Here is a 16,489-nt window from a genome sequence, read left to right as displayed (position 1 = left end):
CAAGGGATATAGCATGATGATTTGAGAGGAGCAGAGAGCCTATCTTCTTCATTGGTTGTTGATGGAGCAAATCCTGGTGGAAGATTTAAGTCCGGATTTGGGTGACACCCAGTTCGAAGACATACCTGGTTAGAGTTGCAGCAGCCATAATTTTGATCGAAGCTACAAGGGATGACACATTCTGATGTGAGAGGAAGAGATTGCCTAGTGACACATGAAGTGAGACCACATGCAGCACAGCACTTTCTCAAATGACTGCACCATATATAACCACGTTGGGGACATGATATAAAACTAGATCTAACATCATCTTCTAGTTCAAACGATTGCTTGACTTTCTTCCTAGAGTGCTTAGTGAGACATGAAGTTAGACCACATGCAGAACAGCACTTTCTCAAATGACTGCACCATATATAACCATCGGGACATGATATAATACTAGATCTAACATCATCTTCTAGTTCAAACGACTGCTTGACTTTCTCCCTTTTTCCTGTAGCAACTGCTTGATAGTCATAGCAGTACCCATTTTGACATCTCTCTGTTTCACAACATGTCTCACTCATCTTACACCAAGTGTAACCAGGTTTGCATTCTGCAGTAATCTTATTATCACGAGTATGAACAACTGGGCTGCCATGAGTGAAGCTAAAGACCATCACAGCACAAATGAGAGCTAGACTGATCTTCATATCCATTTCTGTATACATTGCTTGCAAGTATATGCGTGTCTCTCTCAGTGCCACCTTAAATAAGGTGTATATCTGTAATGGAATTAGAATATTTATTTAGATCATACTTTTGATTAATGATAAGGTCTTCACTCCTAAACTAGCACGCAATGAGATCATCGTGACCTAAGAATAAGTCTTCACAACTTTGGTGCTTCAATTTGCTTTGTGCATGACTTAAAGATATTCTTAATTTTTTGTTCATCATGAAGTAATTTAAAGGACAATTTAATTACCCTCTCACTAATATTCTGTTTATTTGACCTCCCATTAGTATAGAGGGTTGTTTACTGCTAAAGGCTCTGAGAAGATAATCTTAGAAATGCAAACCAGTGTATAAACAGGTGTTCTTGTGATGAAGTGAACTTTCAATGTTGTTACAAGCATTTGGACACATTATATATTATATATATATATATAGTAATGTGCATACTTGTATTGATGATTATGTGCTTTGTGGTATGCTGCATGGGCATCAACATGGCATGTTGCATAAAAATCTTTTTTTGCAATTGATTTTTCTTTGCCTTAATAAAGACTTGAGCAACAAAGTTGTCAGTTGATCAAAGTTTCATGCAACATTGATGAGCACAGTGCATTTTATTGACAAATTTAAGGAACAAAACTATTATCAAAAAATCAACAAGAAAATAATGGCCTATTTATACATCACTGTTAAACAAAAAGTTTGTCTCTAAAATGTTAATATCCACTTTCGTTGGTCATACATTAATTTTTAGTCTTCTTAGTACGTCCAAGAGGGATTTTTGTTTGAAGTACTGCAAAACCATCCTTTGCATCTGGATCACAATGGACCCCATCACTGTCACAGGAGTAACCAGAAGGACAGCATGCATCATTACTACAGCAGACACCGTTAGATTCAGGACAGCAACCAGTAGGACAGCATGTTTCACCATCACGACAAGACTTACCACCGCCACAAGGAATGTCTGTGACATTGTTGTCCTTTCTTGGAAGGCCTGATGAAGATAGCATTAGAGTGACACCTTTCTTATGTGCATCTTCCCTGATACAGGAGGTTGGAGTGCAGGTGTACCCAGAGGGGCAGCAAGTACCATCACCACAGCAGACACCATTAGATGTAGGACAGCATGGCTTTGGTTCATTAGAGCAGCATGTGTCACCATCAGGACAGTAACCTCCTTCGCAAGGTATATCTGTCAGTGTGGGTTGTGAGTTTAGTTTCATCTTTTCAGCACCATGAATTTTTGGTAGAACAAAAGATGACAACTCGGCATCTTTCCCAATACAGAAAGGTGGACTGCAAGTGGTTCCAGAAGGACAGCAATGGTTATCACCACAGCAGACACCGTTAGATGTAGGACAGCAGGGCAATGAATCACCAGAGCAGCATGTGTCACCATCAGGACATGTGCCTCCATTGCAAGGTATATCTTTTACATAACTGACCATTCTTGCATTGGTCAAACAAATTGCAGCTAAGACAAGAGAAAGAATAGCAACCTTCATTGTCTGCTTTCAATTGTGAATCGACTTAAGAAATAGGTTTGCCAGCTACCCTTATCGTAACTAACTTCAAGCAATTCGACAGGTCGTTTATATATATAAACGCATCTTATGAATATACTTAAAGTCTACATGCACAGCAATAGTTATTTTCTGTGAAAGAGTTATAAAATGCAACATGTGACAATAATGGGTGGACTGAGGTAATACCAGGGACTTTCAATGTTATGACAAGAGCTTTAAGACACACCACTAGCAGATAGAATACCATATAATGCTACTGTTTTTCACAACATTCTAGCTAGTACTTTAAAATTATATGCTATGCACATACAATAGATCTACTTAGCCAGTTTTTTATGACAGCTATATTTTATACACTGTGATAGTTTTTGTTTATTATCATGAGTCTACCTGTATGCATTATGCATAGTGTGTATGATCATACTAGGATTGAACTCTGTGTGTGTGTAAACAATGATCCACACAGGGTCAGAATGATTTTAAATTTCTTTTATTGGGCAAAAAACTTAGCAAAAAATAATGGCCTATTGATACATTATTGCTAATTAAACAAAAGTTTGTCTCTAAAATGTTAACATCCACTTTTGTTGGACTCACACTCAGTAATTTTTATCCTTCTTGCGTGGACAGGAATCTCCATTGCAAGGAATGTCTGTGACATTGTTGCCCTTTCTTGGAAGGCCTGATGTAGATAGCATTCGAGTAACACCTTTCTCATGTGCATCTTCCCTGAGACAGGAGTCTCCACTGCAGGTGTACCCAGAGGGGCAGCAAGTACCATCACCACAGCAGACACCATTAGAATATGAGCAACATGGTTTAGGTTCATTGGGACAGCATGTGTTGTAACCATCAGGGCATTCTCCTCCATTACATGGAATGCCAGTCAGGGAAGATTTTTGGTAATGCTTCATCTTTTCAACTGTACGAGACTTGGATAGAATCACTGATTCATAATGAGCGTCGTCCTTGATACAGTAAGGTGGACGGCAAGTGTAGCCAGAGCGACAGCATTTGCCGCCACCACAGCAAACACCATTAGGTGTAGGACAGCATGGCTTTGCATCACCAGAGCAGCACGTGTCCCCATCAGGGCATGTACCTCCATCGCAAGGTATATCTTTTACATAACTGACCATTCTTGCATTGGTCAAACAAATTGCAGCAAAGACAAAAGAAAGAATAGCAACTTTCATTGTCTGGTAATAAAGACTTTCAATTGTAAATCGACTTAAGAAATAGGTTTGCTAGCTACTCTTAAAGCAACTAACTTCAAGCATTTCGACAGATCGTTTATATATAAATCTACATGCATGTTATGAATTAAGTCTACACAGCAATTGTTATTTTCTGTCAAAGAGTTATAGAATGCAACTGGTGTTAATAATGGGGTAGACTATCAAGGACTTTCAATGTTATGACAAGAGCTTAAGACAGACCATTTCCATAAAGTTACTGTTTTTCACAACATTCTATCTAGCTTGTATTTTGAAATTAAATCCTATGCACATACAGTACATCTATTAAGCCAGTTTTTCATAACAGCTATTGTGTATATGCTGTGATAGTTTTTGTTTACTATTATGAGTCTACCTGTATGGATGTGTTTTGTGTATGTATGATGAGTGTGATCATATTCGAATTGAATTGCATGTGTGTAAATAATTCAATCGATCAACACAAGGTCGGAATGATTTTAAAACTCCTTTTATAGGGCAGCAAAATTATGTTTGTTGTATATTTAATACACCTATTATATATACTTTGGTAAAACAGCAACTGCTTTGTGGTTACTTTGAGCTAATTGCAGCTCTGTTCCTGAAATAGAACTCATGCAGTTCTATTTCAGGCAATGCAGTGGTGTAAATCAAAATAGTTGATCTATCATGGTAAAAGTAAACTTTAACATGCCCCATGCCCCACCTATATTACTATTTATAAGTATTTTTAACAAAAAAGAATATATGTGGCTGAGAGTAAGTATAATGACCAAACTCATGCCTTCTTGTACATATAAGAAAACTGCTCATGATACATTATTACTAAGGAAAAGTTTGTCTCTACAGTTTCATTGGACTTGCATTAATCTTTATTCTTCTTGGTATGTGGGAGAAGGATTTTTCTTTGAGGCACAACATTTAAACCTTCCTTTGCACTTCGCACACAATCAACCCTGCTGCAGACGTAACCAGTAGGACAGCAAAATCCGTTATAGCAGCAGACGCCATTATAGTCAGGACAACAACCATCAGGGCAGCATGTATCACCATCAGGGCAGTATCCAGTGTTGCAAGGAATGATTGTGACATTGTTGCTCTTTTGTGGAATGTCTGATGAAGACAGCATTAGAGTAATGTGATTATCTTCTTCCCTGACACAGTGAGGTGGACTGCAAGTGTAGCCAGAGGGACAGCATTTGCTATCACCACAGCAGACAGCATTAGGTAAAGGACAGCATGGCTTTGCATCACCAGAGCAGCATGTGTCACCAAGAGGACATGAACCATTATCACAAGGTATATCTTTTACATAACTGACCATTCTTGCATTGGTCAGACAAATTGCAGCAAAGAAAAAAGAAAGAATAGTGACCTTCATTGTCTGAGACTCTTTTAATTGTAAATCGACTTAAGACTAGGTTTGCAGCTAGTAACTAACTTCAAGCACTTAGGCTCCTTCAACTGAAATATAGTGTGTGTTATGAATATACTGAAGTATACTACCATATTACTAGGTAGTTTATTTATTTTCTGTGGAAATGCAACAGGTGCATAGCAATGGGTGGACTTTGTGGTATATAGGGGATTCTTAACATTATAACAAGAACTTTAAGGTACACCACTTACCACAAACCCATAAAGAGAGCTAACAGTACATGCAATATGGTGATTTTTAATAGAAAATGTTAGATTTATGCTTGTATACATGAATAAAAGTGCAAATAAAGTTGTATCACTTGTATAGAAAACAAACTGGAGTTTTTCATAATAGCTAGTCTACGCTGTCATATAGTTTATTATTATGAATATCCATAGAAATGCTTTGCCCAATGTACACCTGTGCATGTATGGATATGATGCTACCCATACATGGAGAATCATGTGACATGCTAGTATAAACTATTACAATAGCTGGAATTGCTCTATAGAATAACAAACTTGTTTCTCTTTTGGTACCAAACTAATAAACTCTTGCTGCCCACCCACTGGCCATAATATTATAAACTTGAAGTATTTACAACAAAATTGTATCCTTAAGAAAAAAGCAACAAATTATACTAGCAATGAATTGAGACTGAATCACAATAAATTATTAATAAGGAGTATAATGCATGTAGCAATATGGGGAGAAAACAAATTTATACAGCAATAGCAACATATAATGACAGCAAGCTATTGTCATGATACTTACAGGAGAGGCCTCTTGTAGCTCATCCTTGTAGGAGGGATGGTGTAAAGGAATCCTTTGGATTTGTCTGTACATGTTCCATCATCAGGGTTACATGCATAATCAAAAGGACAGCAATGCTTCTTGTCATCACAGCAGACAGCATTCGGAAAAGGGCAGCAACCATAATTGCCTTCAGACATCAAGCAGCACGTGCTGTTACTAGAGCACTCCTTCTCCTCGTGGCCTGGAACAGAAGGACACACAACATTAACGACGACTGGTTTCTTCATACTCCCAACATGAAGTAATGGTTGATGCTTTGCTTCTGAGACCCTGCAGGTATGGCCTTCAAGATCGCAAGTTGTGCCACTAGGACAGCAGTGGATCTCATCAGCACAACAGGTAGCTTTAGGTGAAGGACAACAACCAAACGAATTAGACTTTGCTTTACAGCAAGTGTTATTGTCAGAGCAAACCGTATCATCAGGACATTTTATATCATCCTTTACTTGAGTAGACACTGACATCATTTTCTTTAGTATTGGTATGACAGATGCTTCTTTTACACACGTGCCTTTTGCCACGTCACACGAGTAACCATTTGGACAGCAATGTATCCCATCGCCACAGCAATTAGCATCAGTGAGGTTACAGCAACCATAGCGTCCATCTTTAAGAAGACAGCAAGTCTGATCATTTTTACACGATGTATTGCCATCGCTACAAGTGACATCCTTTACCTTATTCTTAATGAGAACTGCTTCAATTTGTATAAAGGAATCCTGCCTATTACAGGAGCCATCAGAATTGCAAATGTAACCACTTGGACAGCAATGCTTCATATCAGAGCAGCAGGTAGCTTGAGGTAACTCACAGCAGCCATACTTTCCTGTATCGGTCTTACAGCATGTATTAATATCAGAGCATTCACTTTGACCATCAGGGCAGACATTTTCTTTGACTTTACTATTATACAGAGGCTGAAAGACTTTGTGTAAGGCTGAGAATACAGGGGCTTCCTTGACACAGGTACCATTACTTGCATCACATGAGAAACCATTAGGACAACAATGGGTTTGATCAGCACAGCAAACAGCATTAGCCAAAGGGCAGCAGCCATATCCTGCATCACCTTTACTGCAGCAAGTGCTACCATCAGGACACTCATTCTTTCCATTAGGGCATACAACCCCTTTTAATTTAGTAGGTGAGCCCAACGTTGGAAGCTTCTTCATCATTGGTATAACAGAGACCCCCTTAGTACAAGTATGATCAGCTGTATTACAAGAAAAGTCTTTAGGGCAGCAATGGACTTTATCAGCGCAACAGACAGCATTAGGTTGAGGACAGCACCCGTACTTATCTACACCAGTTAGACAACATGTATTATTATCAGGACAGCTTCCCCCATCAGGACAGTCAACTGTATTGAGTTTCAAAACTGCCAGAGCTTCATAGACTTTCGAGTCTCTCTTGCAAGTACCATCGTTCTCGCACGTGTAGCCATTAGGACAGCAGTGAATTTTATCAGCACAGCAAACAGCATCTGCTCTAGGACAGCAACCATAGCTACCAGATTTCAATTCACAACAAGTATTGTCATCAGGACACTCCTGCCTCCCATTAGGACAAACCACATTTTTAACTTTAGTTGGTGACTTCAAGAATGACAGTTTCTTGATCATTGCTTTAGCGGAGTCTCCGTAAAAACAAGTCCCACGAGCTACGTCACATATCTCTCCTGAGGGACAGCAATGGATTCCATCAGAGCAACAGGTAGCATCAAGATAAGGACAACAACCATATTTATAACCACTTTCTCGACAACAAGTTTGACCATCAAGACAAACTCCACCATCAGGACACTTAACTGAATCAAGTTTCACAACTGCCAGTGCTTCATAGACTTTCGTGTCTTTCTTGCAGGTACCATCGTTCTGGCACGTATAGCCATTAGGACAGCAGTGAGTTTTATCAGCACAGCAAACAGCATCTGGTCTAGGACAGCAACCATAGCTACCAGATTCCAATTCACAGCAAGTATTGTCATCAGGACACTTCTGCCTCCCACCAGGACAAACCACATTTTTTACATCAGATGGTGACCTCAAGGATGACAATTTCTTCATCATTGGTACAACAGAGACCCCTCTAGTACAAGTACCATCAGCTACATTACAAGAATAGCCTGAAGGACAGCAATGGACTTTATCAGCGCAACAGTTAGCATTAGGTTGAGGACAGCACCCATACTTATTGTCACCAGTTAGACAACATGTATTATCATCAGGACAGCTTCCTCCATCAGGACAAACCACATTTTTAACTTTAATTGGTGACCTCAAGAATGACAGTTTCTTCATCATTGCTTTAGCAGAGCCTCCATAAAAACAAGTCCCACGAGCTACGTCACATATCTCTCCTGAGGGACAGCAATGGATTCCATCAGAGCAACAGGTAGCATCAGGATAAGAACAACAACCATATTTATAACCACTTTCTCGACAACAAGTTTCACCATCAAGACAAACTCCACCATCAGGACACTTAACTGAATCAAGTTTCAGGGTCTTCTTTACCTCATTGGTCCTAGTGCAAGTGCCATCACTTTTGCATTCAGTGCCATGAGGACAGCAGTGAACTCTATCAGCACAACAAACAGCATCTTCCCTAGGACAGCAACCATAGCTACCAGAGAGGGTCTGACAGCAAGTATTGCCATCGAGACATACTTTACCATCAGGACAATGGACTTCAGTCACGTTAGTGAAGGATATGCTAATTGCAGGTTTCTTCTTAAGTATAGCCACTTGAGACCTTATACAGTTACCGTCATTCGGACTACACATATATCCGCTAGGACAGCAGTGCTTCATATCAGCACAGCAGACAGCATTGGAAAAATGACAGCACCCGAAATCATCACTGCTCACCCGACAGCAGGTTTCACCATCAGGACATTGATTTATCCCATTGGGACAAATTATATCAGTAACGTTGGTGGGTCTAGGTCTCACGTCAATTAGAGTCGGTGCCAGTGTTGCAAGTGAGTCTTTTGGTGGAGTGCATGTATTATCGGTTAGGTCACAAGTGTATCCTGATGGACAGCATCCTCTTCCATCAGGGCAGCAAGTTGCAGGTACTATTGGACAGCAACCATATCTCCTAGTGGTTGAAATATAGCAGCACGTATGATCGGCAGGACACTGCCAGCTCTCTTTTGAACCAGGAGGAGTGCAATTCACATTAACGGCAACTTGTGATAATGTATCTGAAACTGAAAGGAGAGGAGGAGCTTGTAGCATTAAAAATAATAATAAAATTTACTTACTTTTACTTTCAAAGAAGGGTTTATTTCTGTTTCTTTGCCTTTTAAAACTCATCAAAACGGAAGGGAAGGTTGTAGTAGAGTCCGAGCAGTTCAAGGAGTCCGCGGAGCAAGGATGGCCACGAGGACAGCAGTGGCGCTTATCAGAGCAGCAGTAAGCGTCTATGTGTGGACAGCATCCCCAGAGCTCCGGGGTAAGACGGCAACACGTATTATTAGCCGGGCAGAGGTCCTCAGAATTGGGGCAGTGAACTACATCCAGTTGAGGATAAAGGTTGCTTTGTGGAAGAGAAGGACGACAGTAAACTGAAGCAAACAGCAGCAAGAGAACGAATTTCACGGCCATTTTCTGGTCAGTTGACCTAAAAAATTTGATGAGTCAATTAATTAAAATCAATTAAACAGGACGTGACATCACATTTCCTTTTTGTAAAATAATTTTTAAAATCATAATTGATATAAGTGTGTGAATGTCTCTTTATTTTAGTTCAGTTATATCTGATATATCGGAATCAAAATCATCAGCAGTTACTGTAGTAAGAGCTGAATGCGATGAAGCTACAGCAGCTAAAGATAGAGAAAGAGAGAGAGAAGGATAAATTAGAGAAATAAGGCTATTATTATACCTGTATGGTAGTCGTGTTTACTGCTCATAAGTGGAACAGACTGAGCCGAGATTGGTTTAGATGCTGAGACTGGAGGAGCAATAGGAGGTGCAGCACTAAGCTCAGAGATAGTGAAAGTATCACTATCATCATCACTTTCCTACAATGAATGGAGAGATACATTAAGTAATACATACATGTACATATACCAGTACATGTACTGCTTACCAATGGATCTAAGAGTGGTTGTGGTATCATCATTACTGGTGCTCCACTCATTGGGACTACACCATCACGAGGCTTGTTTCGATTGATTCTCTCGACAACAGTAACAGACTATCATTAACAATAATCTCATCGTTATCTCACATTAATATAATTAAACCGTTACTTTAATTGGCGTTGAAGATGCCTTTGCAAGTACGTCAGTACCAGCAATCAACTTCTCAATGCTATCATCGTCCTCATCACTAAAGAAATACAATAGTAATAACATTATTATTACAGTAGCCTAACTGCCTAAGTAATGATAACCTTTCACTATCAAAAATAGGATTAGGAGCAGTAGGACTATCAGCTACTGTAGGTAAGGTTGGTATCGGTTGTACACTGGTCGAAGCTACGGTCATTGGTACACTAGTGGCTACTGGTAAAACGGGTATTGCATTAGGAGGCAAACGGACGCTGGTCACTGGTAGATGAGTATTGGTTGAAGTGAATGGTGCACTGGTAATGGTAAATGGAGCACTGGTCGGAGCGGATGGTATATTGGTCGGAGTGAAAGGTGCACTGGAAACAGTTGGTATGCTTAACGGTAGAATGGAAGTGATGACTGGAGTAGTTTGGACATTAGTGGTAGCTCCAGTAGGTAATCCACTGGCTCCTGTTCTTTTAGGAGCTATAGATACTACTGGAGTTTCCTCTTCATCCTCATCGCTTGATCTGTCAAACAAAGTGACAATTATTATTTCAATGATACTAGCTTACTCTTCATCACTGCTGGATTCAAGGATCAGTTCAGTTGGAGATCGAGAAGATTTAGTTGGAGATCGAGGAGATTTAGCTGGAGATTGAGGAGATTTAGTTGGAGTTACGATAGGTGGAGTTATGACTAGTTTAGAGACAGGAGGTTTCTTTGGTGAAACAAGTACCGTTGGCTTGTAATGTAACTTGACTTGTTCCTCAACCTGTTTCTCTAACCTGTTTGACACCCACACATTTAATTAAAATACTCGAGATGCACTTACTCTGATCTCTGCTGTGCAAATAAAGGGTGGGTCTAATAAAGAGAGAGAGAGAGCTGTCATATTTTCTTGCAATTAGGAGAAGGTTGATTACCTGTGCCTTGGATTGCTGTTCCTGTTTTAGTAATTTTAGCTTATCGGTTAGTTTTTGTGTCGATAAACCACCTGCAGATGGCTGAAAATAACAAAATAAGAATAAAAATAATAATGAAAATAATAATAATAAAATAATTATAATTATTAACAATTAGTTAATGCTAACTTCAACTCCTCTCTTAGTCATTGCTTCATTAACAATACTATTCAATGCTGTTTTGAGCTTCAGCAAATCTTCTTGCTTCTTCTCTCTAATGTGTTCTACACCATCTTCCTCCTCCTCCTCATCATCATCAGAGGAGGCGAGAGAGGAAGGCTTGGATGAAACAATGATATGATGTTGTGTAGTACATGTAGGCTGGGCCTCTTTCATTTCAGTCAAGTGAGTACTTATCTGATCAACTTGCTGTACAGAGAAAGAGAGAGATGTAAAGTAAAGTTATGTATACGTGCATTTTACTGTTTACCTGCGCCAGATGTTTGACAGTGCTGGTATCTTTAGGTATTGCTGCTAGGCTCTGTTCTAATACTGCTATACGGCCTTGAGACTGAGCAAAAAATTAAAAAAAAAAACAACTAAAATAGTTGACATTATAATTTGTTACATGGTACATATGATAATATTGGACTGGGTGTAATAAAGTCCTTGATATTTTCAGTTGGAATGAAGACCCTGCATGGTCTCAGGCCAAGTTTCAACAAGTAAGATTTCTCCATTTTTATTGCATTTTCTGATACATGTACAACAACTTACATGTATGTTGTGTAGAAAGTTTGAGCTGATTCCGATCAAAATCAGATTTTTAAAGAAATTTTTTAAATTACTCAAAAATCAGACAAAAGTCCCTGTACTACAGTACATGGTCTCGGGCCAAATTTTGTCAAAAATGAAAAGTAGAGAATTCTCCATTTTTATAATTTCTTCTGATACATATGCACATTCTTATGTTCTGTAGCAAGTTTGAACTGATGCCGGTCAAAATTGAATTTTTTTACAAAGTTTAAACTTTGCTGGCCAAAAATAAGTTGCATCGATGGCAATCACTTACTTCTCTCAATTCTTCTTCGTATTTTCTGGTTCTCTCCATGAGATCGTCTTCATATTTCTTTGCTGTCTCTTTCAACTTTTTTTTCCAAATCTTTCTCTCATCTTTAACCGATTGCTGCAACTAATAATAAAGCAATTGTACATTGTATAAAATCCGGTGTATGTGTGTATGTGTGTGTGTGTGTGTGTGTGTGTGTGTGTGTACTTGTGTATGGAATTTGTCCTGTAGATCAACCAATTGAGTACTATCATTATTACACGTAGCCTGTCAATGAATCATTTATTATATTATTATTATCTATTATTATGGTATTACTTGAGGTATCATCTCCATTGATTGATCTCTGCTTGTTCTCAATGCCTTTAATTCTTCTTTAATAAAAAATAAATAAGTGATTAAGACCTCATTTACACGACGACGCTGGCCTAATCTGCCAGCAATAAAAATTGGGGGTAATTTTTGAGCCGTTTTTCAGGAAAAACCATCGACTATAGTACAGGGATTTTAAAAAAATAGCCCATTTTTAAAAATGGTTATAACTTGAAAAATTTAAGTCGGAATCCACTCAAACTTTCTAGATAGCATAAGTACATCAATATGTATCAAAAAATGTAATAAAAATCGGGGGTGATTTTTGAGCCATTTTTCAGAAAAAACCATGGACTATAGTACAGGGGTTTTTCTCAAAAATTGGCCAATTTAAAAAAATGGTCATAACTAAAAAAAATTAAGTCGGAATCCGCTTTAACTTTCTACATAACATAAGTACATCAATATGTATCAAAAAATGTGATAAAAATTGGGGGTGATTTTTGAGCCATTTTTCGGAAAAAACCATGGGCTATAGTACAGGGATTTTTCTCAAAAATTGGCCCATTTAAAAAAAATGGTCATAACTCAAAAAATTTAAGTCGGAATCTGCACAAACTTTCTACATAACATAAGTACATCAATATGTATCAAAAAATGTGATAAAAAATTGGGGGTGATTTTTGAGCCATTTTTCGGAAAAAAACCATGGACTATAGTACAGGGGTTTTTCTCAAAAATTGGCCCATTTTTAAAAATGGCCATAACTTGAAAAATTTAAGTCGAAATTCGCTCAAACTTTCTACATAACATAATTACATCAATATGTATCAAAAAATGTAATAAAAATTGGGGGTGATTTTTGAGCCATTTTTCGGAAAAAAACCATGGGCTATAGTACAGGGATTTTTCTCAAAAATTGGCCCATTAAAAAAAATGGTCATAACTCAAAAAATTTAAGTCGGAATCTGCTCAAACTTTCTACATAACATAAGTACATCAATATGTATCAAAAAATGTGATAAAAATTGGGGGTGATTTTTGAGCCGTTTTTTGAAAAAACCATGGACTATAGTACAGGGGTTTTTCTCAAAAATTGGCCCATTTTAAAAAATGGCCATAACTTGAAAAATTTAAGTCGAAATTCGCTCAAACTTTCTACATAGCATAAGTACATCAATATGTATCAAAAAATGTCATAAAAATTGGGGGTGATTTTTGAGCCGTTTTTCGGAAAAAACCATGGGCTATAGTACAGGGATTTTTCTCAAAAATTGGCCCATTAAAAAAACGATAAACGAGACCCTTATCCGATCAAAAATATATCCGTTTTACTTTAAAACGTAGTCGTGTAAACCAGGCCTAAATAAATAATAATAAATAATGCCTACCTTGTGCCTGCTCTAAAGTCTGTAAAGGAGGTACAACAATGTGACATTATAACAGTATAACCATTACTGATTGTATTACCTTCTGTAATAGCTCGGTTGTGTGTTGATTCTGCTGCTGCAACTGTGTAGTTAGAGTGGCCTTGTGCACCGCAAGCTCCTCCTAATGCAATACATGTACATGTATATGCAATCAGTAGTACATTGTTACTTTCAGTCTTTGCTGCTCTTGGGTCTTCCACATCTCAAATTCCTTTACTTTCTCTTCGTGAAGCTTGCTCTCCTAAAATGAAGAAGAGAGAAGGAGAGGGGGAGGTAATAGCCAGAGCACTTGGTCTTTATTCTCACTTTCAATAGCATTTCTTGCTTCATTTCATTCTGCGACTGAAGTAGCTGCTGCTGGACTTTCTCGAATACTTTAGTCTCCAGCTCTTTCTCCATCTCTTTCAGGACCTCCGCATCATCTCTGTTACAAATAAGAGGGAGAGAAAGAGAGAGAGAGAGAGAGAGAGAGAGAGAGAGAGAGAGAGAGTGGATCAAGTTATGATCATAAATAGACAGCATTACTTTGGTTTTGCAGTATGTCTCCTCTCAATATGTCCCTTCAAAAACTCAGCACTGATAAACTCACGGCGACAGACGTGACACTAAAAATAGAACATTACCATGGCAATCTGCCCCCGCTACTAATTACCGGGTAAAGGCCGCTAGCCCCAGCGTTCATCATTTGCTGGTAAGACTCTATCATTTTACGTCTCTTGCGATTTTCTCTCTTTACGGTCTTTAAATTTTTTGATTGCGTTGTGACTTCGATGCGTGTTGATTGTAATTCCTAGTAATAATAAATAATACAATAATATTATTATGGTAATTATGTACTTGTCCTGTAATGTGAAGCTGTTCTTGTAATACTTGTAACTGATCAGTTAAATACTGCTGAGTGTGCTAGATATAATGAAGTATAATAATAATAATAATAATAATAATAATAATAATAATAAATAGCACCTATTTTTACCATAATTATTTGCTAATTTATGGGTTTATTAAAATCTAATAATTAATAACATACCAAGAGATATTCAATTATCAACTGAGCAAGACGAAATAGCTTGATAAAATTGATATCAACATTACGAAACTCCTAAAAACAATCGTAATACACTGCATTATAATATTTCCCTCCATCGAACCTCATTTTCAACATTGCAGAATGTGACGTGCAGTATATTATTCTGCAAAGTTTGGACATCAACAGTTTGTGCAATTTTATCCACGTCAACACCAGCTAATAATAATTAGTAATAATAATAATTAATAGTAATACAGCAATAAAATCAACGAAAATAAAATTTTCCTTACACAAAGCACGCCAATCTACGTTGGCCCATCTTCTTCTAAAGGTAAAAGTACCTCTGACAGCTGGCTCCTCTTCCACTGGTAAGAAACTAGTCATCATTAATCTGCTCTTGTTTTCTGTTTATCTCCTCCCCTGCATTTTAAAATTACAATCAACCCAAGGGCGTGGCTAATAACACAAGTGCAGTGGGTGGGACAAGATCACGTGAGCATTTATAACTACCCACGTGGTGTCATGGCGTTTGTTCCTGCTGGCTGTGAGGCTTTCACTGATGATGATCAATTCGATGGATTTGACTTTGGTGATGAGCAAGGATATAATTATCATGAAAAGGATCCTTCAAAAGTACAAATGAATCTATTAGACCTTAGTATTTCTTGAGTAGGTAGCTCTAGAGTCTCCTCCAAAGGCTAACAACCGAGCTAACAGCACCAGTATTGTTGATAGTCCTTCTATAACCAGTGTTCCTTCTACTAGTGTTGAAGAGTTGTTGGTCTGCAATCCCAGTGAGTAAACCCAATGATGATTCTTAGTTTGATTTGAAGCTTTTGCAGCTGAAGAAAGAATGAGGCTTGCTATTGTCAGTGGGACCAGATCATCAGTAGAGGAAATTCTTGATACTGGTAATATATATTATACTTGCTCACACTTTGCATAGGCAAGGACTAGATATTACTGTTGTCTGTCTGTCTTTCATTACATTAAGAAATAAATTCTATTTTTTCTTAATTATGCATGCATGGGCTTGTTTATAATCATTATACATGTACATGTATTAGGTTTTGATCCTAATTCAGTTTTAAGTGGAGGATGGACGGCACTCTTATACTCATGTGATCATGGTCATTATGATATCATCAAACTATTACTGGAGAAAGGAGCAAATCCTAATGCACATAAAGGTACTGAGTTATTTTTTAAATAATGGAAACCTTTATTTTTAATTATTATTACTAGATATGTTTTCTTGTCTTATGGCATTATGTTGTTCCAAGAATTCTAACCAAGACCAGCTCTCAATGTGTGCAAAATTGCTCATTGATAAAGGTGCTAGGATTAATACCCATGACAGGTATAGGCCACATAATAAGTGCATTCATATACTTATAAATTACTAGACATCGTATGACTCCATTAATACATGCTTGTCAATCTGGCCATTACGGTATTGTTAGTGTTCTCCTATCTTATAATGCTGATGTCAATAGGCAGGACTTGTGGGGCTGGACAGTAAGAATATTCTTTATATTTATCAAATCTTATATTTTTTCCGTAGCCTCTATGTTATGCTGCTTCACAAGACAGTGTTCCACTAGTTACTCTTCTTTTAGAAAATGGTGCCGATTCCAAATTATCAACCCATCTTGGTGACACACCTGTTACTATAGCACTATCTAAAGGCTTCACTACTATTGTTAGTGCTATTGAAGGTGGAAAAACTCAGCATCATCATAGTAAGAGACCCTGCATTATG

General features: G+C 37.9%; 5 protein-coding genes and 1 pseudogene across 5 annotated transcripts in view; 1 reads left to right on the top strand and 5 right to left on the bottom strand.

The window, feature by feature from the left end:
* Window positions 1-1,342: 1,342 nt before the first annotated feature.
* LOC105312381 (granulins-like) lies at window positions 1,343-2,311 on the bottom strand. Its single transcript, XM_011404981.2, has one exon. It carries the CDS (start codon window positions 2,223-2,225, stop codon window positions 1,461-1,463), a length of 765 nt encoding a protein of 254 aa, XP_011403283.2. The 5' UTR covers window positions 2,226-2,311; the 3' UTR covers window positions 1,343-1,460.
* A 534-nt stretch (window positions 2,312-2,845) lies between these two features.
* On the bottom strand, window positions 2,846-3,385 carry LOC109580973 (granulins pseudogene; annotated as a pseudogene).
* Window positions 3,386-4,328: 943 nt separating this feature from the next.
* Window positions 4,329-4,787, bottom strand: LOC105312378 (granulins-like). The gene has a single exon (XM_019994613.1). It carries the CDS (start codon window positions 4,785-4,787, stop codon window positions 4,329-4,331), a length of 459 nt encoding a protein of 152 aa, XP_019850172.1.
* Window positions 4,788-5,471: 684 nt separating this feature from the next.
* LOC100635254 (prestalk protein-like) lies at window positions 5,472-9,347 on the bottom strand. The gene is made up of 2 exons (XM_003382647.2): window positions 8,968-9,347; window positions 5,472-8,913 (listed from the first exon to the last, which is right to left on the bottom strand). The coding sequence occupies exons 1-2, from the start codon at window positions 9,308-9,310 to the stop codon at window positions 5,654-5,656; spliced, it is 3,603 nt and encodes a 1,200-aa protein (XP_003382695.1). The 5' UTR covers window positions 9,311-9,347; the 3' UTR covers window positions 5,472-5,653.
* A 10-nt stretch (window positions 9,348-9,357) lies between these two features.
* Window positions 9,358-15,190, bottom strand: LOC100635131 (zinc finger protein DZIP1L-like). Its single transcript, XM_019995178.1, has 23 exons — window positions 15,018-15,190; window positions 14,849-14,943; window positions 14,728-14,799; window positions 14,535-14,600; window positions 14,350-14,487; window positions 14,223-14,302; window positions 14,004-14,121; window positions 13,867-13,938; window positions 13,738-13,818; window positions 13,659-13,677; window positions 12,274-12,329; window positions 12,163-12,222; window positions 11,959-12,078; window positions 11,377-11,457; window positions 11,076-11,315; window positions 10,908-10,988; window positions 10,817-10,848; window positions 10,557-10,769; window positions 10,104-10,511; window positions 9,961-10,039; window positions 9,798-9,905; window positions 9,591-9,729; window positions 9,358-9,531 (listed from the first exon to the last, which is right to left on the bottom strand). The coding sequence occupies exons 1-23, from the start codon at window positions 15,112-15,114 to the stop codon at window positions 9,443-9,445; spliced, it is 2,544 nt and encodes an 847-aa protein (XP_019850737.1). The 5' UTR covers window positions 15,115-15,190; the 3' UTR covers window positions 9,358-9,442.
* A 44-nt stretch (window positions 15,191-15,234) lies between these two features.
* Window positions 15,235-16,489, top strand: part of LOC109580966 (ankyrin repeat, SAM and basic leucine zipper domain-containing protein 1-like) — a 6,771-nt gene continuing 5,516 nt past the window's right edge. The window contains exons 1-7 of the mRNA XM_019994607.1: window positions 15,235-15,360; window positions 15,401-15,521; window positions 15,570-15,638; window positions 15,795-15,917; window positions 15,973-16,087; window positions 16,134-16,245; window positions 16,292-16,469. Coding sequence (XP_019850166.1) covers window positions 15,250-15,360; window positions 15,401-15,521; window positions 15,570-15,638; window positions 15,795-15,917; window positions 15,973-16,087; window positions 16,134-16,245; window positions 16,292-16,469 — 829 coding nt within the window. The 5' untranslated portion in view covers window positions 15,235-15,249. The remainder of the gene's footprint in view (window positions 15,361-15,400; window positions 15,522-15,569; window positions 15,639-15,794; window positions 15,918-15,972; window positions 16,088-16,133; window positions 16,246-16,291; window positions 16,470-16,489) is intronic.

This window comes from Amphimedon queenslandica, unplaced genomic scaffold (genome assembly GCF_000090795.2).
Source record: "Amphimedon queenslandica unplaced genomic scaffold, v1.1 AMPQUscaffold_13520, whole genome shotgun sequence".
Taxonomy (NCBI): domain Eukaryota; kingdom Metazoa; phylum Porifera; class Demospongiae; order Haplosclerida; family Niphatidae; genus Amphimedon; species Amphimedon queenslandica.
Note: the sequence above shows the minus strand (reverse complement) of the source record. Positions and strands in the feature narration are given on the sequence as shown.

Bases quoted from the DNA above. Each gene is read 5' to 3' on its own strand.
- LOC105312381 (XM_011404981.2), bottom strand. From the start codon at position 2,225: ATGAAGGTTGCTATTCTTTCTCTTGTCTTAGCTGCAATTTGTTTGACC.
- LOC105312378 (XM_019994613.1), bottom strand. From the start codon at position 4,787: ATGGTCAGTTATGTAAAAGATATACCTTGTGATAATGGTTCATGTCCT.
- LOC100635254 (XM_003382647.2), bottom strand. From the start codon at position 9,310: ATGGCCGTGAAATTCGTTCTCTTGCTGCTGTTTGCTTCAGTTTACTGT. The intron at 8,914-8,967 runs GTAAGTAAATTT...CTCTCCTTTCAG, and splicing joins ACCCTTCTTTGAAAGTAAAA to TTTCAGATACATTATCACAA.
- LOC100635131 (XM_019995178.1), bottom strand. From the start codon at position 15,114: ATGATGACTAGTTTCTTACCAGTGGAAGAGGAGCCAGCTGTCAGAGGT. The intron at 12,079-12,162 runs GTACACACACAC...CTTTATTATTAG, and splicing joins AGGACAAATTCCATACACAA to TTGCAGCAATCGGTTAAAGA. The intron at 10,512-10,556 runs GTAAGCTAGTAT...TTTGTTTGACAG, and splicing joins GAATCCAGCAGTGATGAAGA to ATCAAGCGATGAGGATGAAG.